This window comes from Pan troglodytes, chromosome X (genome assembly GCF_028858775.2).
Source record: "Pan troglodytes isolate AG18354 chromosome X, NHGRI_mPanTro3-v2.0_pri, whole genome shotgun sequence".
Taxonomy (NCBI): Eukaryota; Metazoa; Chordata; class Mammalia; order Primates; family Hominidae; genus Pan; species Pan troglodytes.
In genome coordinates, this window is record NC_072421.2 from 24437059 (window position 1) to 24464341 (window position 27283).

The window sequence follows — 27283 nt, forward strand, 5'->3', positions numbered from 1 at the left end:
CGGGAGGCTGAGGCAGGAGAATGGTGTGAACCCGGGAGGCAGAGCTAGCAGTGAGCCGAGATCATGCCACTGCACTCCAGCCTGGGCGACAGTGCGAGACTCCATCTCAAAAAAAAAAAAAAAAAAAAAGAAAAGAAAAGAAACAGGGTCTCGCTCTGTCACCCAGGCTGGAGTGGAGTGGTACGAACACAGCGCTCACTGCAGCCTCAAACTCCTAGACTCAAGTGATCCTCCTGTCTCAGCCTCCCAAAGTGCTGGGATTACAGGTGTGAGCCATTGTGCCCAGCCTATAATTATATATATATATATACACACACACACACACACACACACATCCATCTCTATATAAATATATATATATTTATTTATTTATATTATTTTTTTGAGATGGAGTTTCACTCTTGTTGCCCAGGCTGGAGTACAACGGCGGGATCTTGGCTCACTGCAACCTCCGCCTCCTGGGTTCAAGCGATTCTCCTGCCTCAGCTTCCCGAGTAGCTGGAACTACAGGCATGTGCCACCACGCCCAATTTTTTTGTATTTTTAGTAGAGATGGGGTTTCACCGTGTTAGCTAGGATGGTCTCGATCTCCTGACCTCGTGATCCGCCCACCTCAGCCCCCCAAAGTGCTGAGATTACAGGCATGAGCCACCGCGTCTGGCCCTATTTTTTTGAGACAAAATCTCACTCTGTCGCCCAGGCTGGAGTGCAGTGACGCGATCATGGCTCACTGCAACCTCTACCTCCCAGGTTCAGGTGATTCTCCAGTCTCAGCCTCCTGAGTAGCTGGGACTACAGGCGCGTGCCACCACACCTGGCTAATTTTTTATTTTTAGTAGAGACGGGGTTTCACCCTGTTGGCCAGGCTGGTCTCGAACTCCTGACCTCAGGTGATCCACCTGCCTCGGCCTGCCAAAGTGCTGGGATTACAGGCGTGAGCCACCGTGCCTGGCCGTTATTTTTAAAGAAAAACTAACAGGTGATCTTCTGAGGAAAGGGAATGAATTCATTATTTTGAAACTGGATAAATAAGAGAAAAAAATCAAGTAATTATCTTGCTTTTCCTATATAAACTATAACTGGGTAACTAGTAGATAAGAGAAGGGGTTCTTTATCAAATTATTTCAGCTAATTTGAGAAAATGAAACAACAGAAGTAAAATATCACCATTTTCTTTTCTTTTTTTTTTTTTTGAGACAGAGTCTTGTTCTGTCAACCAGGCTGGAGTGAGGTGGCATGATCTTGGCTCACTGCAACCTCTGCCTTGCAGCTTCAAGCAATTCTCCTGACTGAGTCTCCTGAGTAGCTGGGACTACAGGCACGTGCCACCATGCGCGGCTGATTTTTTTTTTTTTTTGAGATGGAGTCTCACTCTGTCGCCCAGGCTGGAGTGCAGTGGTAGGATCTCAGCTCACTGCAAGCTCCGCCTCCTGGGTTCATGCCATTCTCCTGCCTCAGCCTCCTGAGTAGCTGGGACTACAGGCGCCTGCCACCACGCCTGGCTAATTTTTTTGTATTTTTAGTAGAGACAGGGTTTCACCGTCTTAGCCAGGATGGTCTCGATCTCCTGACCATGTGCGGCTAATTTTTTTGTATTTTTAGTAGAGCTGGGGTTTCACCATGTTGGCCAGGCAGGTCTCGAACTCCTGATCTCAAGTGATCTACCCTCCTCGGCCTCCCAAAGTGTTGGGATTACAGGTGTGAGCCACTGCGCCCGGCCAATATCACCATTTCTATCCCCCAAAGATTCAACGGGTCTAGGCACTGAGCATCTACAGCTGCTAAAACCAATAAAAACAAAGCAAAAACCAGACTTATGTGCCTACGTGGATCTAGAGCATTGCCAAAAGGATCAAACAGGATCTGGTTCAAGTAGCCTGTGCATCCAGCTGCCAATGTGCAGGGAGTACAGAGAACACATTAAACTATAGCATAAATGTGTAATCAGCAAAACCCAAACCGTTGGAAACTCTATAGGTGAAATGTGCCAGACTGTTTTAACAGATAAACTGTAAGGAAGTCAACTCCAAAAGATGGAAGGGGAGCCTGTAGATTAAGAGAGACTTAAAAAAAAAAAAAAAAAAGGTCGGGCATGGTGGCTCACACCTGTAATCTCAGCACTTTGGGAGGCCGAGGCGGGTGGATTGCCTGAGGTCAGGAGTTTGAGACCAGCTTGTCCAATATGGTGAAACCCCATCTCTACTAAAAATACAAAAATTAGGCGGGGGCGGTGGCGTGCGCCTGCAGTCCCAGCTACTCGCGAGGCTGAGGCAGGAAAATTGCTTGAACCCAGGAGGCAGAGGTTGCAGTGAGCCAACATCACGCCACTGCACTCCAGCCTGGGCGACAGAGTGACACTCCATCTCGAAAAAAAAAAAAAAATCAAAAGTTGTTTAAGGCAAGTACATTATTGGGGCAACTAGGGAAATTTGAACATGGGCTATATATTAGATAACATTTGTGTAAATAATGAAATGCCAACTTTCCTGAGTACAATAACGGTATTGTGATTATATAAATGAATGTCCACGTTCTTTGGAAATACATGCTGAATTAGATACAGATGGAAAATGCAATGATATCTACAATTAACTCTCAAATGGTTCAGGAAAATAAAATATACTCATGTGTATGAACACCATGCATAGGTGAAAAGATAGATTATGCAAATGCAGCATATGTTAGTGAATCTAAGTGAAGGGTATATTCATTGTACTAGTCCTGCACCTGATCTGTAGTTTTGAAATTTTCTCAAAATGAAAATTGGGAAATAAAGTAAAGCCACATACACATATACTCCACAATGAAAAACTCTTTTAAAGCCATCACACTGGCAAAAATGGAAACAATTACTTGGCATCATCTAGTAAAACTGAAGATATGCAGACCCTATGAATCAGGAACCCTGGTCTAGAAAAATTCTTCACAAATTATGAAGCCATGCTGTGTTGTAATAGTAATATACTGAAACCCACCCAAGGAGCCACCAACATGGGTATTTTCCCATAAAGAAAATATGACCAGGCGCGGTGGCTCATGCCTGTAATCCCAACACTTTGGGAGGCTGAGGAGGGCGGATCACCTGAGGTCAGGAGTTTGAGACCAGCCTGACCAACATGGTGAAACCCTGTCTCTACTAAAAATACAAAAATTAGCCAGGGATGGTGGCGCATGCCTGTAGTCCTAGCTACTCCGGAGGCTGAGGCAGGAGAATTGCTTGAACCCAGCAGGCGGAAGTTGCAGTGAGTCATGATTGCACCACTACACTCCAGCCTGAGCAACAGAGTGAGACTCCATCTATTAAAACAACAACAACAACACAAAGAAAATAGTCTACAGCAGTGAAGATGAGTGCACTACTGCCATACATAACCCATAAACAAAATGTTAAGGGAACAAAACAAGTTGCAAAATAATATGTAGTAAGACTCATCTAGATAAACTTATATATATATAATATGTATATTTAGACTTAAATTTGGTATATTTTTATAAAGGCAAAAACAGGCAGGCTCAACTATAGTATTTCAGAATACATACATATATGGTTAAACTGGAAGAAAAGTTTAAAGAAAAACAAGGGAATGAAATAAAATTCCAGATAATGGTTCCCTCTGGGGAGACTTGGGGGTGAGGGGACCTATGGAAGACTTGAAAGGCATCGGTAATTTCCTTTTTTTTTTTTGAGATGGAGTCTTGTTCTGTCGCGCAGGCTGGAGTGCAGTGGCGCGATCTTGGCTCACTGTAACCTCCACCTCCCAAGTTCAAGCAATTCTCTGCCTCAGCCTCCCGAGTAGCTGGGATTACAGGCACCTGCCACCATGCCTGGCTAATTTTTTGGTATTTTTAGTAGAGACGGGTTTTCACCATCTTGGCCAGGCTGGTCTTGAACTCCTGACCTCGTCATCCACCTGCCTCGGCCTCCCACAGTGCTGGGATTACAGGCGTGAGCCACCGCGCCCGGTGGTAATTTCCTAGTTTTAAAGGTAGATAATTGGTTGGTATGTACATGGTCATTATAGTGTTGGATTTTAAACTATACATATGTTATATATTCTTGTAACTTAAAAGAAAGCCCTAGACTGTACCAAGATGACAATATTTCTGGATACACCTATCTTTGCTTCACAATTCTGACAAAAAGTTCATTTTAACTGAAGCAGATAAATTCCTCTTAAGTAACCAATGATGACAGACTGAAACACTACTTTATTGGTAGAAGACTCAGCACAAACATTTAGAATCATTTCGTAAGAGGGAAAAGGGATGTGGCAGAGCAGCAAAATGCCACAGACCTGTTTGGGATATTTCAGAGTAATATACCCCCATGGGAAATAATACCGTTAAGGATTGTGCCATCGTTCCTAATTTAAAAATTTTCAGTGCCCTGTTTTATGTATGTATGTATGTATTTAGAGACCGAGTCTCGCTCTTTCGCCCAGGCTGGAGTGCAGTGGCACGATCTCGGCTCACTGTAACCTCCGCCTCCCAGGTTCAAGTGATTCTTGTGCCTCCGCCTCCCAAGTAGGTGGGATTACAGGTGTGTGCCACCATGCCTGGCTAATTTTTGTGTTTTCAGTAGAGACGGGGTTGCGCCATGTTGTCCAGGCTGGTCTCAAACTTCTGGGCTCAAGTGATCCACCCGTCTCCACATCCCAAAGTGCTGGGATTACAGGCGTGAGCCACCACACCTGGCCAGCACCCTGTTTTAAACATAGTGTCCACAGTTTCTCTGACTATGTACAACCAAAAGCCAGTACATCTGTTACATGATTAGAATACAAACAATTGTCCGGGCACGGTGGCTCACGCCTGTAATCCCAGCACTTTGGGAGGCCGAGGCGGGCAGATCACGAGGTCAGGAGATCAAGACCACCCTGCACAACATGGTGAAACCCCATCTCTACTGAAAATACTAAACCCCATCTCTATTAAAAATTAGCCAGGCGTGGTGCTATGTACCTGTAATCCCAGCTACTCGTGAGGCTGAGGCAGGAGAATCGCTTGAACCCGGGAGGCGGAGGTTGCAGTGAGCCGAGATCGTGCCACTGCACTCCAGCCTGGGCCACAGAGCGAGACTCTGTCTCAAAAAAAAAAAAAAATGAATTAGATGATACTTAATTGAGACTGGTAATTAAAGCTGGACTTGAAAACCAACTTCCTAACAAGCTAAGAAACAAAAAAGTCCCCTTCATGAAGTGTCCCTTAATTCCCTTCAATGAAGACAAGATATCTTCATCCAAAAATCATACATTTTTGTGTGTGCCTTTCTTCTGGCATTTATCACATTTTATCTTGTATTTTGGTCATATGCTTTCCTTATCTCCTTTACTAGATTTTGAATTATTTGATAGTCTATGAAGAGAATATACTCAGCTCCAGGGCCCCAGAAAGATTCATTTTCCAGGGTAGCTTAAATCTTAGCTCTCATTAAAAAAACAAAAACAAGGCCGGGCGTGGTGGCTCACGCCTGTAATCCCAGCACTTTGGGAGGCCGAGATGGGTGGAGCACCTGAGTTCAGGAGTTCGAGGCCAGCCTGACCAACATGGTGAAAACCCGTCTCTACTAAAAATACAAAAATTAGCTGGGTGTTGTGGTGTGCGCCTGTAGTCCCAGCTACTCAGGAGGTTGAGACAGGAGAATGGCTTGAACCCGGGAGGTGGAGGTTGCAGTAAGCCGAGATCGTGCCACTGCACTCCAGCCTGGGCAACAGAGCAAGATTCCATCTCAAAAATAAATAAATAAACAAAAAAATAAAAAACAAAAATCCCCCTGAAGCCCATGAAATCTAAAGTGGGGGGGTGAAGCAAGATCAACAAAAAACAATGCCACTTCATTATATCAAGTAATTCCTGAAATCTAAGAATATTGAATTTTGAATTAATAGGGCCTTCTGCTATTTTTCCTTTAAAACTTGTAATAAATATTTAATGCAGTCAACATTAATTTTTTGTATTTTTAGTAGAGATGAGGTTTCACCGTGTTAGCCAGGATGGTCTCGATCTCCTGACCTCGTGATCTGCCCACCTCGGCCTCCCAAAATTCTAGGATTACAGGCATGAGCCACCGAGCCCGACCGTTTTTTTTGTTTGTTTGTTTGTTTGTTTGTTTTTGATACAGGGTTTCACTCCCATTCACCAGGCTGGAGTGCAGTGGGGTGAACATGGCTCGCCACAAACTCTACCTCCTGGGCTCATGAGATTCTCCTGCCTCAGCCTCCCAAGTAGATGGGACTACAGGTGCATGCCACCACACCTGGTTATTATTATTTTTTTTTTTGGTAGTTTTTGTAGAGACAGGGTTTTGCCACATTGCCCAAGCTGGTCTCGAACACCTAGGCTCAAAGCGATTTGCCTGCCTCAGCCTCCCAAAGTGCTGGGATTTCAGGCATGAGCCACTGTGCCTGGCCCTGATTTTATTACCTTCTATTGAGAACAGACAGCTGTCAATAAAATTATCCTTGGAGAGTAACAAACAGGAGAAAGCCTTAAGTTCTCAATGACTCTGAAGAAGGCAAGGGTATAAAGACAGAGAGAAATGCAAACCAGTCATGAGCTAATTAAAAATCTTTACCACCTCACTCTAAAAAGATCTGCATATAAATTTGGGTAGCTTTAATATCTAATGTTTTCAAATGACCAGAAAATGTTGGCCTGCTTAACTGGTATCCTAACCACAGTCCAGCTGCTTCTGCACTGGGCTGAATTCTTAGCGCAGTCAGAGAATGCTGTTTCCAAGCCAGAGGCTCCCGCAGCCCTCACTTTAGCTTTGGTGTGCGTGTGTGTCTGCACAGACACCACAGTGAGCACTCCGGGGAGGCTGGGGGACTCCCTCTGGCTTTGGTGTGCTTCAGTCTGCAGTCACACCACAATGAAGGCTCGCAGTTGAGGCTTTTAGTCTCACTTTCCACATTTCTGTCTAGGGCTGTTTAGAGATTTCTTGATATTTTACTTCCTTTCCCATATAAAATTTAGTGTGCATTTGTTTTTTTGCTTGTTTGTTTTTGTTTTTTTGAGATGAAGTCTCGCTCTGTTGCCCAGGCTAGAGTGCAGTGGCGCAATCTTGGCTGACTGCAACCTCTGCCTCCTGGGTTCAAGCAATTCTCCTGCCTCAGCCTCCTGAGTAGCCGGGATTACAGACGTGCATCACCATGCCCAGCTAATTTTTGTATTTTTTTAGTAGAGACAGGGTTTCATCATGTTGGCCAGGCTGGTCTGGAACTCCCGACCTCAGGTGCTCCACCCGCCTCGGCCTCCCAAAGTGCTGGGATTACAGGCATGAGCCACCGCACCTGGCCGCATTTGTTAAGGAATTTTTTAAAAAGGAAAGGAAGCTTCCATAGAAAATATCAGAGAAATAAAACAAAAAACAATCAAAAAAACACCTATGAATGTTTCCTCTTTAAAAGGGATTGCCAAAAGACTCCTGATATTGGTATAGAATTTCCTATTCAAGAGCTAGTTTAAATAGGCTCGAGAAGGACTAATTCCTTTAGAAACCACCAGTATAAAAATTAGTGGGTTTTTTTCTTTTTCTTTTTCTTTTTTTTTTTTTTTTGAGACAGGGCCTCACTGTGTTGCTCAAGCTGGAGTGCAGTGGCGCAATCATGGCTCACTCTATTTAGCCCTTACCTTCTGGGCTCAAGCAATCCTCCCACCTCAGCCTCCCAAAGTGTGCCACCATGCCCAGCTAATTTTTTTATTTTTTGGAGAGATAGGGTCTCACTATGTTGCCTAGGCTGGTCTCAAACTCCTGAGCTCAAGTGATCCTCCCACCTTGGACTCCCAATGTGCTGGGCGTGAGTCACTGCACCTGGCCAAAAAATGAGTCTTAAGATTTCACTAGAAGATTATTTATGTAAATAATAAAGAGGGCTTATAATTTATTCTGTTACTTCCAAATCCCAGTTCAAAATTCTGGATTTTAATTCTGAGATAGTTATTTATATGTATTTTTTTTAACTTGTCAATGATTTGAAGCTCAGTTATTTTTTTTAAAAAGTATTTTCATTGAAAAATGAACTTCCTTCAATCTGTGATGTAGAAGGTATATTAATATAAGAAGTCTAATTCTTCCTTAGCTGGCTGTGCCTCTGAGTGCTTAGTAGAGACATGATACCTTATTTCTCTACTCATTCTTCCTTATCAGTGGGAGGAAGGGAATGTTCCAAGCGAACATAGGCAACATTTAATCGGCTATGTGGCCACTAAAAGAGATGAAAGGTGACAAGTTCTTACAATTACACAACTTCTTCCCTCTGTTGCTCATGTACTAGACAGCACAGAGAACGTGGCCTTTAGCTGGTAGCTAGTCCCCAACATACGATGGCTCACACCCTCAGCTGAGCTGAGAAGCCTGGGGGATAAACAGAAACGGCAGTGCTAAGGAAAGAACAGAACTTATGATAAGTGAAAAACCAAGAGGAAGAGGCTCTCAATTATGTCTTTTTCCTGGGAGCATAGTACATTCCCTTTGAATTCAGTTTCAATAAGACTTTTAAATAATACGCTACACTTAGAGGAAACTAGGAATACAATATAATGGAAAATATGGTCTAAGACTACGGTGGAATGCATTGCATTTTATGGTCACCACTTATTTGGCCCTGCTGATAATAACCAAATACTCAGAAGTTCTACTGCTCTACCAAGAAGGGTCACCTGAAAAATCTGAGCTGGAGACAGAACTAGAAGCAAACAGAAAAAGCAATAAATCAACAGGGTTATCAAATATTTTACAAAACCCTAGAGAAACCACATATTTAAACCAAAAGGAAGATAATGAAAAAGATGCTCCTCACCTTTTGAAAGTTCTCCTTCCACAAATCTTCTATGACTATATATCCTCGTAAACCCCAGTCATATAATCTCTCCCCACTGACCTTAAAACAAAATAGAAAAGATCTTACCATCTGACCCAGCAATCCCTATTATTGGGAATAATAATGGAATATAAATCATTTTACTATAAAGATATATGCATGCATATGTTCATCATAGCACTATGCATAATAGCAAAACATGGAATCAACCTAAATGCCCATCAATGGTAGATTTTTTTTTTTTTTTTTTGAGATGGAGTTTTCGCTCTTGTTGCCCAGGCTGGAGTGGAATGGCGCAATCTTGGCTCACTGCAACCTCTGCCTCCTGGGTTCAAGCAATTTTCTTGCCTCAGCCTCCCAAGTAGCTGGGATTACAGGCATGTGCCACCACACCCAGCTAATTTTTTGTATTTAGTAGAGACAGGGTTTCACCACGTTGGTCAGGCTGGTCTCGAACTCCTGGCCTCAGGTGATCCACCTACCTCGGCCTTCCAAAGTGCTGGGATTACAGGCGTGGACCAACACGCCCAGCCAATGGTAGACTTGATAAAGAAAATGTGGTACTTACACCACAGAATACTATGCAGCCAAAAAGAATGAGCTCATGTCCTTTGCAGGGACAGGGATGGAGCTGGGGGCCATTATCTTAAGTGAACTAACATAGGAACAGAAAACCAAATACCACATGTTCTTACTTGTAATTGGGAACTAAACCTTGACAACACATGGACACAAAGAAGGGAACAGAGACCGAGGCCTACTTGAGGGTGGAGGGTGAGAAGAGGGCGAGGATCAAAAAACTACCCATCAGGTACTAGGCTTATTACCCGGGTAACAAAATAATCTGTACACCAAACCCTCATGACACACGATTTACAATAACAAACCTGCACATGTACCCCTAAAGCTAAAAGTTAAAAAAGAAAGAAATTAAAAAAAAAAAAAAGACTCCTACTCTGGGGACAGCCACATATGCTTCTCAACGAGCAACCAAGTTCACCCTCTCCACTCTAGCTATTTACTGCTTAAACCATAACAGGCTGAAATAATGTTTAATTATTTTTATATCTAGGGCTGGAAGATGTTACTCACTGTTCCTGACCTGGGGCTGGAGCAGGGACAGAAGCATTAACTATCTGCCTCCAGGACTGTTACAAACAATGTTGAGCAAATGCTGGAAAGTACTGGTATTTGTCATCAAAGCCATCAAGCTCCCCAAGCTGGGGCCACTGGACTCTCACATACAACTGTAGCCCAATCGAGGAATCTGGATTCAATACTGTCATGAACAACCAAGGAAGCTCAGTCTCAGGTCAGTCTGGCTCAGAGTCCAATTTGGGTGACTGCACTGCTGTCTGCTCCTGGAACTGAGTTTCCATGTGATGTGGTAGTTCCAGCAGCTAAAGTCCCTGTGTCCACAATCTGCCCAGGACCTCAAAACCTAGAGCCTGTCTTGTTCTTGCCAGTTCCTGAGGGACACCATCTCTAGAGTCCCAGTCACTCCAGATATCACCCTTTTCAGGCTACGTACTGGTCTCCATCAGTGGTTCTCAAACACCATAGGCATTAATAACAAACCACCGGAGGGCTTGCTAAAACACAGACTGCTGGCCCTTACTCCCAGAGCTTCTGATTCAGTCAGTCTGGGGTGGGGCCTGAGAGTTTGCATTTCTAACAAGTTCTCAGGTGATGCTGCTGCTTCTGGTCTGGTAACACATTTTAAGAATCGGTGGTACAGCTTTATCCATGTTGCCTGCCACCGTGATAGATCTGCTTGCCAGGGTACCATAAGACTGAGGCTTCAAGGATAAGAAAGGAGCAGCCAACTGAAAGCCCCGAAAAAGGCACTCCAAGCAGAGGGGATTACAGTCCCCAAAGTCCCCAGCAAGGAAAGCAAGGGCACCAGTACTAGGGAGGAGTGGAAGTCAGAGTAGTCTGGGTCTACAATACCAATGAGAGCAGGTTGTGACCGGACATGCATAAACTGAGTGACCCATAATTATCAGCTTTGGAATTTGAGTCTCTAGACTTCCATGTAAGTATACAAAAAATGTATATTAAATTTTTGCTGATGAATATTCAAACAATCATGCAAATTCGTGTTCAAATTCTGTGAACACTGGCATTACTGGAAGAAGGGCCAGAACTGAGGCATATAGTGGAGAAAATCATTTAAATTTGCTGTATTCATCTATATGTACAAACAAATTTTAGTCTGGTGTTATAAGAACTGCAAAATAAAATAAAATTAAGCATCAGATTCATACACACACAAACAAGAATGAGGGACATCATGGATTACAGAGTTTCTCTTACCTGGGCAAACACGATGGCTTGTTGTGGATAATAGAGGGAGGCAGCTAATCCCATGAAACCAGGCGGATACACTAGCTTCTTTATTTTTGAACCTAATAAATAAAAGGTTGTACACGCCATCAGATGATTCATTATCCTCACCATCACAATTTACCTTATCCATTTAATACGGAACAAGGCCAGGCACAGTGGCTCACGCCTGTAATCCAAAAGCTCTGGGAGGCCGAGGCGGGAGGATCACTTGAGGCCAGGAGTTTGACACCAGCCTGGGCCTCAGGCTGGTATGTTTGACACCAACATAGTCAGATCCTGTCTCTACAAAGATTAAAATAAAAAAATTAGCCAGGCGTGGTAGTGTGTGCCTATAGTCCTAGCTACTTGGGAGGCTGAGGTGGGAGGATTCCTTGATCCCAGGAGTTCGAGGTTACAATGAGCTATGATCACACCTCTAAACTCCAGCCTGGGTGACAAAGCAAGACCGTGTCTCTTAAGAAACCCAAACAACAAAACCAAAATAACCCCACCACTGAATAAGATTTCTTTGGTCCTAAACTGAAAGAATGTGCCAAATAAAGTCATGTGCACCAAAACGCTTTTGCACTGCTTTATTGAGATAAAATTCATATTCACCCATTTAAAGTACCGTTCAATGGCTTTTAGTATATTGACAGAGGTGTGTAACCATCATTACAATTAACTTTAGAGCTTTTTCATAATCACTAAAAGAAACCCATTAGCAGTCATTCCTCAACTCCCCCGTACCGTCCAGCCCTAGGCAACCATTGATCTACTTTCTATCTCTATGTGTTTGCCTACTCCGGATATTTCTTTTTTTTTTTTTTTGAGACAGAGTTTTGCTCTTGTCACCCTGGCTGGAGTGCAATGGCGCAATCTTGGCTCACTGCAACCTCTGCCTCTCAGGTTCAGGCAATTCTCCTGCCTCAGCCTCTCGAGTAGCTGGGGTTACAGGCACACGCCACCATGCCCGGCTAATTTTGTATTTTTAGTAGGCATGGGGTTTCGCCATGCTGGCCAGGCTGGTCTCGAACTCCTGACCTCAGGTGATCCACCCGCCACGGCCTCCCAAAGTGCTGGGATTACAGGTGTAAGCCGCTGCGCCCGGCCCTCTGGATATTTCATATAAATGGAATCATGCAGTAAATATATGGTCCTTTGTGACTGGCTTCTTTCACTCAGGACCAAGTGTTTTCAAGAGAACACCTTTTTTTCCCTAACAGAGCAGAAAAAAAGATTACTTTAAAAATAAACAAGAGTATTTTGGTTTCTAGGGTTTATGTTCTTTTATAGCAATCTGGCTTCCTATATAAATACTAAACACAAGCGTTCTTCTTCTCCCCTTTCTGCAACCCTGTTAAAAAAACAGTAAGAAAAAACATTAATAAACCCACAATGAAGAGAAAATGTGTGGAAGGGCCACGGGCAGACAGGAAGTGTCAATCAATTTTCAGAAAATGGAGAGTGAACGGAAATAAGAGGACACACTGCCTTGAAATCTTGAAATCTTGAGGAGGAGTGCAGCCTCAGAGGGAGCAGATCTGTCCCAGGCAGCCCCAGGGAGATTCCAGATCCAGAGATGGCAGGTACCGTGGGGAGTGGAGATGGCAACCAGGGAGCAAGACAAGGGCACAGGACAAACGCAAGTCCGATGCATGGACCAGCATGGCCTTTCCTTCCCCTATGCCATCCCAGTACAAAACTACCCCTGGCCAGGAAGTCACACCAGTTCAAAATGTTAAAAAACCCAGTAAACCAGGGTTACTGGGTGTGGTGGCTCACACCTGTAATCCTAGCACTTGGGGAGGTCGAGGCATAAGGATTGCTTGAGGCCAGGAATTGAGACCAGCTGGAGTAACATAGCGAGACTCCATCTCCATTTCTTTTTTTTCTGTTGAGAGAGGGCCTCACTCGGTCTCCCAGGCTGGAGTGCAGTGGCACAATCATGGCTCACTGCAGCCTCGACCTCCCAGGTTCAAACTATCTTCCTGCCTCAGCCCCTCAAGTAGGTGGGACAAGAGGTGCAAGCCATCATGCCTGGCTAATTTTTTTTTTTTTTTTTTGTAGTTTTTGTAGACACGGGGTTTCCTCATGTTGCCCAGATTGGTCTTGAACTCCTGAGCTCAAGCAATCCACCTGCCTCAGCCTCCCAAAGTGCTGGGATTACAGGCATTAGCCAGTACACCCAGCCCCCCATCTCTATTCCTTTAAAACAAAAAACAAAAAAAAAAGTGAGCCTGATGCAGTGGCTCACACCTGTAATCCCAGCACTTTGGGAGGCTGAGGTGGGAGGACTGATTGAGCCTAGGAGTTTGAGACCAGCCTGGGCAACTTAGGGAGACCACTTCTCTACAAAAAATTAAAAAATTAGTAAGGTGTGGTGGCGTGTGCCTGTGGTCCTAGCTACTCAGGAGGCTGAGGCTGGAGGATTGCTTGAGCCCAGGAGTTCAAGGCTACTGTGAGCTGTGTCTATGCCACTGCACTCCAGCCTGGGTGATAATTTGGATGTTGTTCTCTCTGAATCTCATGTTAAATTGTAATCCCCAATGTTGGAGGTGGGGCCTGGTGGGACGTGACCGGATCATGAAGGTGGATTTCTCACAGATGGTTTAACACCATTCCCTTGGTGCTGTCCTTGTGCAACAGTGAGTTCTCTTGAGATCTGGTTGTTTAAAAATGTGTGACACCTCCCCCACCTCTTTCTCTTGCTCGCACTCTTGCCATGTGAGACACCAGCTCCCCCTTTGCCTTCCACCATGATTGCAAGCAGCCCAAGGCCTCACCAGAAGCCGAGGAGATGCTGGTGCCATGCTTCCTGTACAGCCTGCAGAACTGTGAGCCAACTAAACCTCTTTTCTTTATAAATTACCCAGTGTTAGGTTATAGCAATGCAAGAATGGCCTAACACACTGGGTGATAAAGCAAGATCCTGTCTCAAAAAAAAAAAAAAAAAAAAAAAAAAAGAGTTAAAACAGTGGGGGCAGGGTATCACTAAAGAAACACCATGGATTTCCTGCTGAGAACCAAGAGAGCTGGAAGGGGTGAGTATGTCAGTGCCTGAGAGAAAAGCCCTCCTCACACTGGCCCTGGGTGCACCCTTGTATATGGTCACTTACTGCCCAGCTCCTCTGAGGTAGAAACTGCCCGTCAGTGGGCCCCACGTACAGACAGGGAGTTCTTTTTTTTTTTTTTTTTTTTTTCCGAGACGGAGTCTTGCTCTGTTGCTCAGGTTGGAGTGCAGTGGCGTGATCTCAGCTCACTGCAACCTCTGCCTCCTGGGTTCAAGTGATTCTCTAGCCTCAGCCTCCTGAGTAGCTGGGATTACAGACACCCTCCACCACACCCGGCTATTTTTTGTATTTTTAGTAGAGATGGGGTTTTCCCATGTTGGCCAGGCTGGTCTTGAACTCCTGACCTCAGGTGATCCGCCTGCCTCAGCCTCACAAAGTGCTGGGATTACAGGTGAAAGAGTTCTTATTAGCATTTCAGCTGCCTCACTTTGAAACATGACTGGATAACCAAGAATCACCAGTCATTTGTGGAAAGCCTGAAACATAAAGGAGAAAGACCAAGACAAGCACAAAGAAAAAAAAAGACCAAGACAAGCACAAAGGAAACAGAAGAACTTCAAAACAAAACTAAACCTATTACTAAGTATCATCAAATAAATTTTAAAAGCCACTACATTAAAAGAAAAAAATAATTCTATGAAAAAAAGAACATTCAAAGAACAGGAAGGAGCTCTTGGAAATGACCAAAGCAAAAAAAATTCAAAAGGAACAAAATAAAATAATCAAGAAAATATAAGAGACACATAGGGTCCTTTTAAATAACTCAATTGCTAATTAATGAGTTGAGGAAGGAAAAAGAATGAGAGTAAATTTTCAAAGATACACAAGATAGGCTGGGCGCAGTGGCTCATGCCTGTAATCCTAGCGCTTTGGGAGGCTGAAGAAGGAAGACTGCTTGAGCTCGGGAGTTTGAGACCAGCCTGGCCAACATGGCGAAACCCCATCTCTACTAAAAATACAAAAATTAGTTGGGCGTGGTGGTGCACATCTATAATCCCAGCTATTTGGGAGGCTGAGGCAGGAGAATCACTTGAACCCAGGAGGCGGAGGGTGCAGTGAGCCGAGATTGTGCCACTGCACTCCAGCCTGGGCGACAGAGTGAGACTCTATCTCAAATTAAGCTAAACGAAACGAAACGAAACTAAACTAAAGTAACAGCTATTGCATGTAGAGGGAAGATTTTTTAAATTGGAGGAATAGGACTGATACAGTTTGAATGATTGTCCCCTTTAAATCTCATGTTGAAATGTGAACCCCCACGCTGGGAGGTGTTTGGGTCATGGGGGTGGATCCCTCATGAATGGCTTGGTGCCCTCCCTGTGGTAATGAGTAATTTCTCACTCTATTAGTTAACATGAGGGCTGGTTGTTTAAAAGAGCCTGGCATCTCTCTAGCTCCCTCTCTCACCATATGATGCGCCTGCTCCCCCTTTGCCTTCCACCACGATTGGAAGCTTTCTGAAACCCTCAACAGAAATAGATGCTGATGCCACGCTTCTTGTACAGCTTGCAGAACCATAAGCCAAATAAACCTCTTTTTTTTTTCTTTTGAGACGGAGTCTCGCACTGTCGCCCAGGCTGAAGTGCAGTGGCTCGAACTCAGCTCACTGCAAGCCCCGTCTCCCAGGTTCACACCGTTCTCCTGCCTCAGCCTCCCGAGTAGCTGGGACTACAGACACCTGCCACCACGCCCGGCTAATTTTTTGCATTTTTAGTAGAGACGGGGTTTCACCGTGTTAGCCAGGATGGTCTCGATCTCCTGACCTTGTGATCTACCTGCCTCGGCCTCCCAAAGTGCTGGGATTACAGGCGTGAGCCACTGCGCCTGGCATCTCTTTTCTTTATAATTACCCAGCCTCAGATATTCCTTTATAGCAATGCAAAACAAACTAATACAGGGACCAGAGTAGTCTCTATGGTTCTCTTTTACGGGGGTCTGATTACAGGATTCATAAACTTTCTTCATTAGGAATGATGGTAATGTCAGAATTTTATATCATAAACATTTAGTTTCCAACTAGTAAAACTTCAAGTAGTTGATAACAAATTCATCTCATCATAGCAAAGTATTTTATTAGCCTTTATTTCCTATAGATATTTTATAATCTAGCAGTATAGTAATATTTTTAAGTTGGCATTTGTTAGCATTTAAAGCATTTTTAAAGTTTTTGTCATCACTGACTGAAGGCATGACAAATCAAGAAGGTAATAAAATCTCTATTAAATCACTGCTCTATCTACTGTGATTAATATAGCTTGATCTTAATAGTGAAACGTTTAGAAACAGTTGATTTCTCAGGTGTGAAAGACTTTAAAATTTCGCTCTTTCTGTACCAAAGAACAACAGAGATTTGATCAAGTAAATGTGCCTATAAAGTATAACTTCTTTTTTTTACCAAGAGTATACAATTTCTATTTATGTTTAAAATCAAATATGATAACCATATCAATTATACATTAAGAAAGCCGTATTTAGGAACCAACTCATTATTCTGAAACCTGGTAAATGAAGGGAAAGAATGAAACATATATTCTATCTCTGCTTTATGAGCTGACTGTTAAACCCATAAAATTGCACCTACCTCTAGCCAAAAGGAGTCCAATAAGGCCAGCAAAACCAATAACACCAAGTCTCGGAAAAAATCCAGGAGGTGCATTTTGGAGATAGTCATAGCTGTCTACAATAGAATTAGACCAGGAAGCAGTTCCATAAATTTCTCATTAAAAAACAAAACCAAAGTCTTATACAGTATATAATATGTATATATAGTATCAAGTGCTTTTCAAACCACATATTCTCTGCATCCTGCTACTATACTTCTCTTCAACATACTCTTTTTATGTGACATATAAACAAGATTTACTATTCACATAGCAAGTGTCCAATTTTCTTTTCTTTCTTTTTTTTTTTTTTTTGAGATGAAGTTTTGCTCTTGTCGCCCAGGCTGGTGTGCAATGGCGTGATCTCGGCTCACTGCAACCTCTGCCTCCCAGGTTCAAGCAATTCTCCTGCCTCAGCCTCCCAAGTAGCTGGGATTACAAGCGCCCGCCACCACGCCCAGCTAACTTTTGTATTTTTAGTAGAGATGGGGTTTCACCATGTTGGCCAGGCTGGTCTCGAACTCCTGACCTCAGGTGATCTACCCGCCTCAGCCTCCCAAAGTGCTGGGATTACAGGTGTGAGCCACTGCGCCCGGCTGCAAGTGTCCAATTTTCAAGTACCTTTGGTCCAACAACCTACTGACAATGAAGTAAATGTTAAATTACTTTCATATTCCTGAAAGCAACAGATCTGAATCAGCAATTTGCACAGGGAGGAATACAAATACAGGGATCCTTTGCTATTCAAACTCTTGTTATGGAAACACAAAAACAGAATAGATTTGGATAAATCTTTGGATAGATCTATTGCTATCTGAAGCTTTGCTGCTTGCTCTCTGAAACTCAGGAATCAAAAACAAGCTGTGAGTGGTGGCTCATTCCTATAAACTCAGCACTTTCCAAGGCTACGGCAGAAGAATCATTTGAGCTCAGGAGTTCAAGGCTGCGGTGAGCTAGGATTGAGCCACTGCACTCCAGCCTGACAGCCTGAGCCACAGAGCAAGACACAGCCTCTTAAAAAAAAAAAAAAAAAAAAAAAAAAAAGGAAGGCCAGGTGCGGTGGCTCACTCCTGTAATCCCAGCACTTTGGGAGGCCGAGGAGGGCGGATCACGAGGTCAGGAGTTCAAGACCAGCCTGACCAACATGGTAAAACCCCATCTCTACTAAAAATACAAAAAAATTAGCTGGGCATGGTGGCACGCTCCTGTAATCCCAGCTACTCAGGAGGCTGAGGCAGGAGAATCATTTGAACCCGAGAGGTGGAGGTTGCAGTGAGCCAAGATCGCGCCACTGCACTCCAGCATGGGTGACAGAGCGAGACTCCTTCTCAAAAAAAAAAAAAGAAAGAAATCAAATACATTAGACTCAGAAAAATAAGCATCCTTTGCCATCTGAACTCATTATTCGAACCGAAGAACAGAATAAATTTGGATAATAAAGGAAACTTGTAATTTCACTCAGAAAATAGCCACTGTTGATCGCTGTTGATGGTGATAGAATAAAAATAAATACAACATGTGACCTATTCATCATGCCTGAACATGCCTTCTGACTTCATTCACATAATGCCTCGTCTCCTCTCCACTGAGCCAATCCCACCTCATAAAAGCCAAGTTGAGTCCTACTTCCACACAAAAGCCTTTCCTAAGCTCATCAGTTCATACCTCTCTCCCTCCTCTAAAGTCCCATCATATTTATTCTCTGTACCATCACTTGGTACCTAATCCTATAGTACCCTGTGTTTAATTATTCAGGTGTGTATCTGGTGTCTCCCCAAGGAGAATGTAAGCTCCTTAATGATAGATTGCTTACACTTCTGTGTTATCTTCCCTCAGTGGTAATAATGGATGTTCATTCAATAGATATTTATTAAGAATGATGGCTGGGTGTGGTGGTTCACGCCTGTAATCCCAGCACTTTGGGAGGCCAAGGTGGGAGGATTGCTTGAGTCCAGGAGTTCAAGAACAGCCTGGGCAACATGGCGAAACCCTGTCTCTACAAAAAATTTAAAAAAAAATTAGCCAGGTGTGGTGATGCATGTCTGTGGTCCCAGCTACTTGGGAGGCTGAGGTGGGAGGATTGCTTGAGTCCAGGAAGTCAAGACTGCAATGAGCTATGATCACGCCACCACACTCCAGCCTAGGTGACTGAGTGAGACCCTGTCTCCAAACAAAAACAAAAACAGGCCAGGCGCAGTGGCTCACGCCTGTAATCCCAGCACTTTGGGAGGCCGATGCAGGCAGATCACAAGGTCAGGAGTTCGAGACCAGCTTGACCAACATGGTGAAACCCCGTCTCTACCAAAAATACAAAAATTAGCCAGGCGTGGTGGCGTGTGCCTGTAATCCCAGCTACTCAGGAGGCTGAGGCAGGAGAATCGCTTGAACCTGGGAGGCAGAGGTTGCAGTGAGCCGAGATCACACCATTGCACTCCAGCCTGGGCAACAGAGCGAGACTCTGTCTCAAAAAACAAAAAAACAAAAATCACACTGCCAGGAGTTGATAAATACTGGATGTATTCCATCCTGGCTAACATGGTGAAACCCCATCTCTACTAAAAATACCAAAAAAAAAAAAAAAAAAAATTAGCCAGGTGTGGTGGCAGGCGCCTGTAGTCCCAGCTACTCGGGAGGCTGAGGCAGGAGAATGGCGTAAACCCAGGAGGCGGAGCTTGCAGTGAGCCGAGACCGCGCCACTGCACTCCAGCCTGTGCGACAGAGTAAGACTCCGTCTCAAAAAAAAAAAAAAAATACTGGATGAATTAACAAATGAATTTTAGCTAGGTCATGACTTACACAAAGCCCTCATGTCTCCTCAATCTCATCTTCAGCACTCCCTATCTACTTAGGGTTCCTCAAACATCCAATACCAAGTCACACCTCTAAGCCTGATCATGCTGGGCCCAGTGTGCAATGCCTGCTTCCAGCAGTCCCACCCCCACATTTTGGAGTGGCTAACACTACTCCTTCAAGATTCACTTCAGAAGTCCTTCCCTGACTGCTCCCACCTCCTCGATTTCAATTAAACTAATCTCCTTCCTCTGTACCTTCAATAATGGTCTGTGATTATCTCTGTATTTGCATTAGTACTGAATAATATATTACATGCATCTCAGTGGTTGTGACCACTGTCTTAACCAATCTCAATTTTCGAGGCCTGGCAGAATGGTGACTTAAAAAATATATACAGAACTGAACTAATAAACTGGAAAACTCAGCAATTCTGTCCCCTAAGTAATACTAGATACATGCCAGTTTTCCTTTTCCTGGGTTCTTTGGGAAATGTGATCATTTTAAATACTACTATAGGACTTGTATTATGTTTGCATTAATTACTGTCTGGCCTGTTACTTATTTTGCCTTTAGCCTAGTTTTTACTTTCCATCCTCTAGTCTGGGTCATTTGAGGCAATTTTTTACTTCCCTTTATTTTTGCCTACTAGCCCAGTGTTGCTCAATTCTAGATGTGTACACAGAGCAGTTGACAGAGGGACACCCAGATGGCTCTGGTGAGCTGGGCCAAAGTGGGTAAATCACAAAGAAAGGGGAAAGAAGATATGTTTTAAGACTGTACGGAGTCTGGGCAAAAAAGTGAGACCCTGCCTCTACAAAAAGTGGAAAAAATGTGATGGCACATGCCTGTAATCCTAGCTACTCGGGAGGCTGAGCTGGAAGGATTGCTTGAGCCCAGGAGGTCGAGGCTGCAGTGAGCTATGATCACGCCACTGGATTCCAGCCCGGATGACAGAGAAAGATCCTGTCTCAGAAAAATTTAAACAAGAGACCTCTCAGCCACACATGGACACATAAAAGACTGTATCAGGAGTTCTCTAGTTTCCTCGGATAAAAATGAAGATAATAAGGTATCTGTCAGCTTGTTATGAGAATTTATATATATATATATATATATATATATATATATATATATATATATACCAAATTTTTGTGGGTACATAGTAGGTGTATATATTTACGGGGTAAATGAGGTATTTTGGTTCAGGCATACAATGCATAATAATCACATCAGGGTAAATGAAGTATCCTTTACCTCAAGCATTTATCATTTTTCTTTGTGTTACAAGCATCCCAATTATACTCTTTCAGTTTATTTACAATACCTAAAAGAGTATAGCTTTTTTAGTTATTTAAAATGTACAATAAGCTAGGCGCGGCGGCTCACACCTGTAATCCCAGCACTTTGGGGGGCTGAGGTGGGTGGATCGCCTGAGGTCAGGAGTTCGACACCAGCCTGACCAATATGGTGAAACCCGTCTCTACTAAAAATACAAAAAATAGGCTGGGTGTGGTGGCGTGTGCCTGCAGTCCCAGCTACTCGGGAGGCTGAGACAGGAGAATTGCTTGAACCTGGGAGGCGGAGGTTGCAGTGAGCCAAGATAGCACCACTGCACTCCAGCCTGGGCAACAGAGTGAGAATCTGTCTCAAAAAAATAAAAAATAAATAAAATAATAAAAAATAAAATGTACAATAAAGTATTATTGACTGCAGTCACCCTACTGTGCTATCAAATACTAGGTCTTATTCATTGTAACTATATTTTTGTACTCATTAACCATCCTCACTCCACCCCCAATAAATTGGTATTTGTAAAGCACTTAGAATAGTACCTGACATATAAGTCTTAAATAAGTGTTAATGAAATTAATAAAATTAAGATGTTACTTATTAACATGCCTTAATAATTTAAAGAACCAGTAGGGGGCCAGGTATGGTGGCTCACGCCTGTAATCCCAATATTTTGGGCCGAGGCGGGCAGATCACTTGAGGTCAGGAGTTTGAGACCAGCCCGGCTAACAAGGTGAAACCCTGTCTCTACTAAAAATACAAAAACTAGCTGGATGTGGTGGCACACGCTTGTAATCCTAGCTACTCGGGAAGCTAAGGTGGGAGAATCGCTTGAACCTGAGAGACAAAGGTATCAGTGAGCTGAGACTATGCCACTGCACTCTAGCCTGGGTGACAGAGTGATATTTTGTCTCAAAAAAAAAAAAAAACAAAAAACCAGTAGGCAGCTATTGTTATGTTTGTCTTCAAACGATAAATTTATCTGACAGTCTCAGAAATATCAGGACATCAATACACCATGATGATCTTAGCAAAGAAACTGTACTCATGTTTATTTTGTTCTATCATGGAAACAAACCCTTGTAAAAACAAGATTTTGTTTCCGAGATGTCCAATAAGGGGAATGAAATATGATCGGTATCTTTATTAATTTACCAGTTTCTGATTAAGATTAGTCAGAACATGGACTGTGAATCCAGTTTGTGAGTGTATGTGATAAGTGGCCCACAACTGAAAAATAATCAAGGAAAATAAAACCAAATGAAAAAAAATGTAAGAACACTATCAATTATGCAGTAAGACCTTTTATAGGAGTACCAACTCAGCTCCTTCCTGCTTCAAAACTTCTAGAGCATCTATTAATTGCAATGCAAATGAGCTATTCCGATTCAGAAAATCTATTGATGAATTAGTATGGTGTATTACGCTGCACCTAGAAATGAGTTTTTTTTTTTTTTTAAAGCAGTATATCTGTACTTGCTAGCCCAAGAATCCTAACAATCTTGAAGAGACTTACCTGACTATTTGGGGACACTAGTTGCCTGAAATCTGATGAAAACAACAGCTCCTCTTCCCAGAAAAATCCACATAGCTCTAAAATTCTGCATATAATTTTAAGGAATACACAGATTTCTTGGAGCTCATTCATGGAACTCCGATTAAAGAGTTCAATGTTAATGAAGTAGCTGATTATGCCTAATTTAAAATCAACTTACCTAACCCCCATTGAACCAAACTTTGCATCTTGGGCTTAGTTTGGGAGTACGTTTCCTAAAAAGGTAAAAAGAAACTGAATGAAACTATTCACAGGATCTGCTGATTAGAAAGTTAACAGAATAAATATACTTGTTTTTACTGAATAAATTATCATGTTATTAACGCTTTTTGAACAAAGGGATACACTGTCTGTCTGGGTCTTTTTGTTTGTTTTTCCTATTATAATCTTCCCTTCCCTGCAAATTACTCAGCAGAATGGCTTACTACTGCCACAGGAAGCAGATTCCAAACAGAGTGGTTTCAACAATCCAGCCATTTCACTCTTCCATTAAAATGGAAAAAATAGACTAAAAATCAATCCCCTTGATATTTAAGTGGCAAGCTTTTCTCCATGAGATTAAATCTGTCTTTCATATTAACTACTTCCTGATCTGCCATTAATTAGAGCCTACATCTGGGAACTGCCCATTTGAAGCAAGAATGACCAGCTTTAATGAGACAAAGGCTATAGCCCAAAGCAAATGAGGTGTCAACATTCTCTTAAAAACAATAAAAAGGCTTTGTGGCCAGGCATGATGGCTCACTCCTGTAATCCCAGCACTTTGGGAGGCCGAGTGGGGCAGATCACCTGAGGTCAGGAGTTGGAGACCAGCCTGACCAACATGGTGAAACCCTGTCTCTACTAAAAATACAAAAATTAGCCGGGCGTGGTGGCATGCGCCTGTAGTCCCAGCTACTCGGGAGGCTGAGGCAGGAGAATCACTTCAATCCAGGAGGCGGAGGTTGCAGTGAGCCGAGATGGCGCCACTGCACTCCAGCCTGGGTGTGTCTCAAAAAAAAAAAAAAAGGCTTTGTACATGAATATCACATGATCCTAAAGGAAACGAGGGACCCGCTAGAAGGTACCCACCTTCAAGAAGTCTACAGTGAAGACAAGAAGAGATACATGGGTATCAGAAGGTATCAAAACTAGTTGCCATTTGGGAAAGGATTTGTTTTTTTATTTTTATTTTAATTAATTAATTTTTTTTTTTGAGATAGAGTTTCGCTTTTGTCACCCAGGCTGGAGTGCAGTGGCGCGACCTCGGCTCACTGCAACCTCCGCCTCCTGGATTCAAGTGATTACTCCTGCCTCAGCCTCCCGAGTAGCTGGGATTACAGGTGCCCACCACCATGCCCAACTAATTTTTGTATTTTTGGTAGGGACAGGGTTTCGCTATGTTGGCCAGGCTGGTCTCAAACTCCTGACCTCAGGTGATCCACCTGCCTTGGCCTCCCAAACTGCTGGGATTACAGGCGTGAGCTACTGCGCCCGGCCTGGAAAAGGATTTGTTTTGTGTAATTCAGTTCAAGTCAGAACAAGTTATCCTCATTCTTTTAAATGACCTGAAATAATAAATGCCAAATTAGCCAGAAGATCTAAAGAACTGAGTATCACTTCATTAAAATCCATTATTTCACGCCTGTAATCCCAACACTTTGGAAGGCTAAGACAGGAGTATCTCGTGAGGTCAGGAATTTGAGAACCAGCTTGGGCAACACAGCAGAGACCCCATCTCTACAAAAAAATAAAAATATTAGGCTGGGCACGGTGGCTCACGGCTGTAATCCCAGCACTTTGGGAGGCCAAGGCAGGTGGATCACGAAGTCAGGAGATCGAGACCATCCTGGCTAACACAGTGAAACCTGGTCTCTACTAGAAATACAAAAAAATTAGCCGGGCGTGGTGGCAGGCACCTGTAGTCCCAGCTACTCGGGAGGCTGAGGCAGGAGAATGGCGTGAACCCAAGAGGCGGTGCTTGCGGTGAGCCGAGATCGCGCCACTGTACTCCAGCCTGGGGGACAGAGCGAGACCCTGTCTCAAAAAAATAAAAAAAAATAAAAATAAAAATATTAGTTGGGCATGGTGGTATGTGTATGATGTCCGAGCTACTTGGGAGGCTGAGGTGGGCAGAGCTCTTGAGCCCAGGAGTTTGAGATCAGCCTGGGCAACATGGTGAAACCTTGTCTCTACCAAAAAAAAAAAAAAAAAAAAAAAAAAAAAAAGAAAAGAAAAGAAAACTTCAGATCAATATCTAGAATGATTGCCCACTTCTTTTGCTAGCTTAATATTTTTACTACTAAAAAAAATTAAGGCCGGGCACAGTGGGTCATGCCTGTAATCCCAGCACCTTGGGAGGCCGAGGTGGACGGATCACAAGGTCAAGAGATCAAGACCATCCTGGCCAACATGGTGAAACCCCGTCTCTACTAAAAATACAAAAATTATCTGGGCTTGGTAGCACACACCTGTAGTCCCAGCCACTCAGGAAGCTGAGGCAGGAGAATCACTTGAACCCGGGAGGCGGAGGTTGCAGTGAGCTGAGACTGCACCACTGCACTCCAGCCTGGCAACAGAGCGAGACTCTGTCTCAAAAAAAGAAAAACAAAAAACAAAAAAACAAAATTAAATTGGTTCTTCAAGAAAAGGGCTAGAAATTGCTGGTCTGAAAAAGGAACCAGGAATTAGAAATATTTCTACTCATAAAGGCTTTGTTCTACCCAGGAAAACAAAACCATTATAATTACAAAAACTATTATAATTACAAGCAAGTTTTTATATTTAGTAGTAGTGGAAATAAACATATAGATAACTAATCCATCATCCAGAGAGGTATTTTGCTGCACTGAGTATCACGCATGGAAGAAAAGGTAAAAAACAAAAAGCAACCTTAGGCTAAAAGGTACAAAGTACTTTTATTGCCAAAAAAACAAAACAAAACAAAACAAAAAACAGACAGACTACAAGTAACCGTAGTCATGCCTACATGATACAAAAATATCCACACAAATTTGCTGACTTTATCTTAACTACCAGAAGTTTAAAAATCTTCTACAACAAGAGAATAAAGTCTAATCATTTTACAACATGTTATGTTTAAAGTCTTTAGGTATTACTTAACTCAATAATATGGTTATGATACTTAAATATAATGGCCTAATTCTTATTGTTGATAGAGTCCATGCTTTACTATTTTCTTTCTAAATTGGTGAACAAAAGTTCAACAGCAGCATAGCCAATGGAAATTAAAAATTTTTAAACAAGCTCTGGATCAAAATTGAATTTAGGCCAGGCATGGTGGCTCACGCCTGTAATCCCAGCACTTTGGGAGGCCAAGGCGGACAGATCACTTGAGGTCAGGAGTTCGACATCAGCCTGGCCAACATGGCGAAACTCTGCCTCTACGATAAATACAAAAATGAGCCAGGCATGGTAGCTTGTGCCTGTAATCCCAGCTACTTGGGAGGCTGAGGCGGGAGAACTGCTTGAACCCGGGAGGTGGAGGTTGCAGTGAGCTGAGAGCACGCTACTGCACTCCAGCCTGGGCGACAGAGCAAGACTCCCTCTCAAAAAAAAAAACCAAAAAGACTAAATATATAAATCTCAAGCAAGGTAAATCTAGACAATTTCCCACATATCTACATCTATTAGTTTTTATTAATTTCAATTTTCAAAATCAAGATCAAGTAGAGCAAACATATGTATCAAAGCCTACAAAAGCATTCTATAGATTGTAAACGTTGGTTACTGATGTTAAAAATCACAGAAATACTTTTCATTTACGTAATGACAAATGCCTGACCTAAAACCCAGGCAAGGACAGAAACCAATCTGTATATGTAGTTCTTTGGTCACTAGAACAAATAGTTCAGTAATCCAGTATGGAATTCTACCCTATTTTAGTATCTACCCTATTTTAGTATAGCATTCAAAATGCCATATCCCCTCCTGGTTTAAGTGGCACTGATTTGTATAGTGGGGGGAGAAAAACTTCGCAATTTTTATGTAAGTGTTTACGTTGCATCTTTTTTCTTTGTTTAGAGTTCCAGCCCACAAGCCTCCCCTGGTAGACAACAATGTTTTCATAACTGCAAGCAACAAGGTAGTTCCTAGCCCCTCTGCTCTCTAGTTAAGGCGTTATGCACTGCCCAGGGAGAGGGAAATTCTCTCTGTAGCTGTGACAACAGCTGTCACCAGGAAGCTAGGGCATCTCTGCAACCCCTCCTCAGATGGCACTGAAGAACATCTGTAAGTCAGGCACTTTTAACTTGGGGCCTTGTATTTAAACATTTTTTGTGGGTACGTAGTAGGTATATACATTTATGGGGCACATGAGATGTGTTGACACAGGCATGCAATGTGAAATAAGCACAATATGGAGAATGCGGAATCTATCCGCTCAAGCATTTATCCTTAGTGTTAAAAACAATCCAATTACACTCTTTAAGTTATTTTAAAATGTACAATTAAATTATTGTTGACTACAGTCATCCTGTTGTGCTATCAAATAGGTTTTATTCATTCTTGCTATTTTTTTTTTTTGCACCCATTAGCCATCCCCACCTTCCCCCCAGACCCCCACTACCCTTCCCAGCCTCTGTCAACCATCTCGGGGCCCTTTATCATGCCTTTTTCCAAAAACATGCAGCCAATACAGACTTTCCTCTATGGACTCTAAACAGAAATGCGTTCACTCCGTTTTCAGAACAGTTGTACCTGACACCAGGTTGTGTATGGCTCGCAATAGTGTCGGAGCTGTGAGATGCTTTCTTCGAGCTGGCTCCTTGCCTCCTCCACATACTTCGATTGACCCTCAGGAACTGAGTAGAGTGAAAGCTG

The 27283-nt window shown here is 43.0% G+C and overlaps 1 protein-coding gene across 8 annotated transcripts in view; it reads right to left on the reverse strand.

The window, feature by feature from the left end:
* APOO (apolipoprotein O) overlaps positions 1 to 27283 on the reverse strand; it is a 115122-nt gene that overhangs the window by 13440 nt on the left and 74399 nt on the right. For all 8 annotated transcript variants that reach the window (XM_063804082.1, XM_063804083.1, XM_520977.7 and 5 more), the window contains 5 exons: positions 27161 to 27280; positions 22623 to 22677; positions 16806 to 16901; positions 11139 to 11230; positions 8802 to 8882 (listed from right to left, as the gene is read on the reverse strand). In XM_063804082.1, coding sequence (XP_063660152.1) covers positions 8802 to 8882; positions 11139 to 11230; positions 16806 to 16901; positions 22623 to 22677; positions 27161 to 27280 — 444 coding nt within the window. The remainder of the gene's footprint in view (positions 1 to 8801; positions 8883 to 11138; positions 11231 to 16805; positions 16902 to 22622; positions 22678 to 27160; positions 27281 to 27283) is intronic.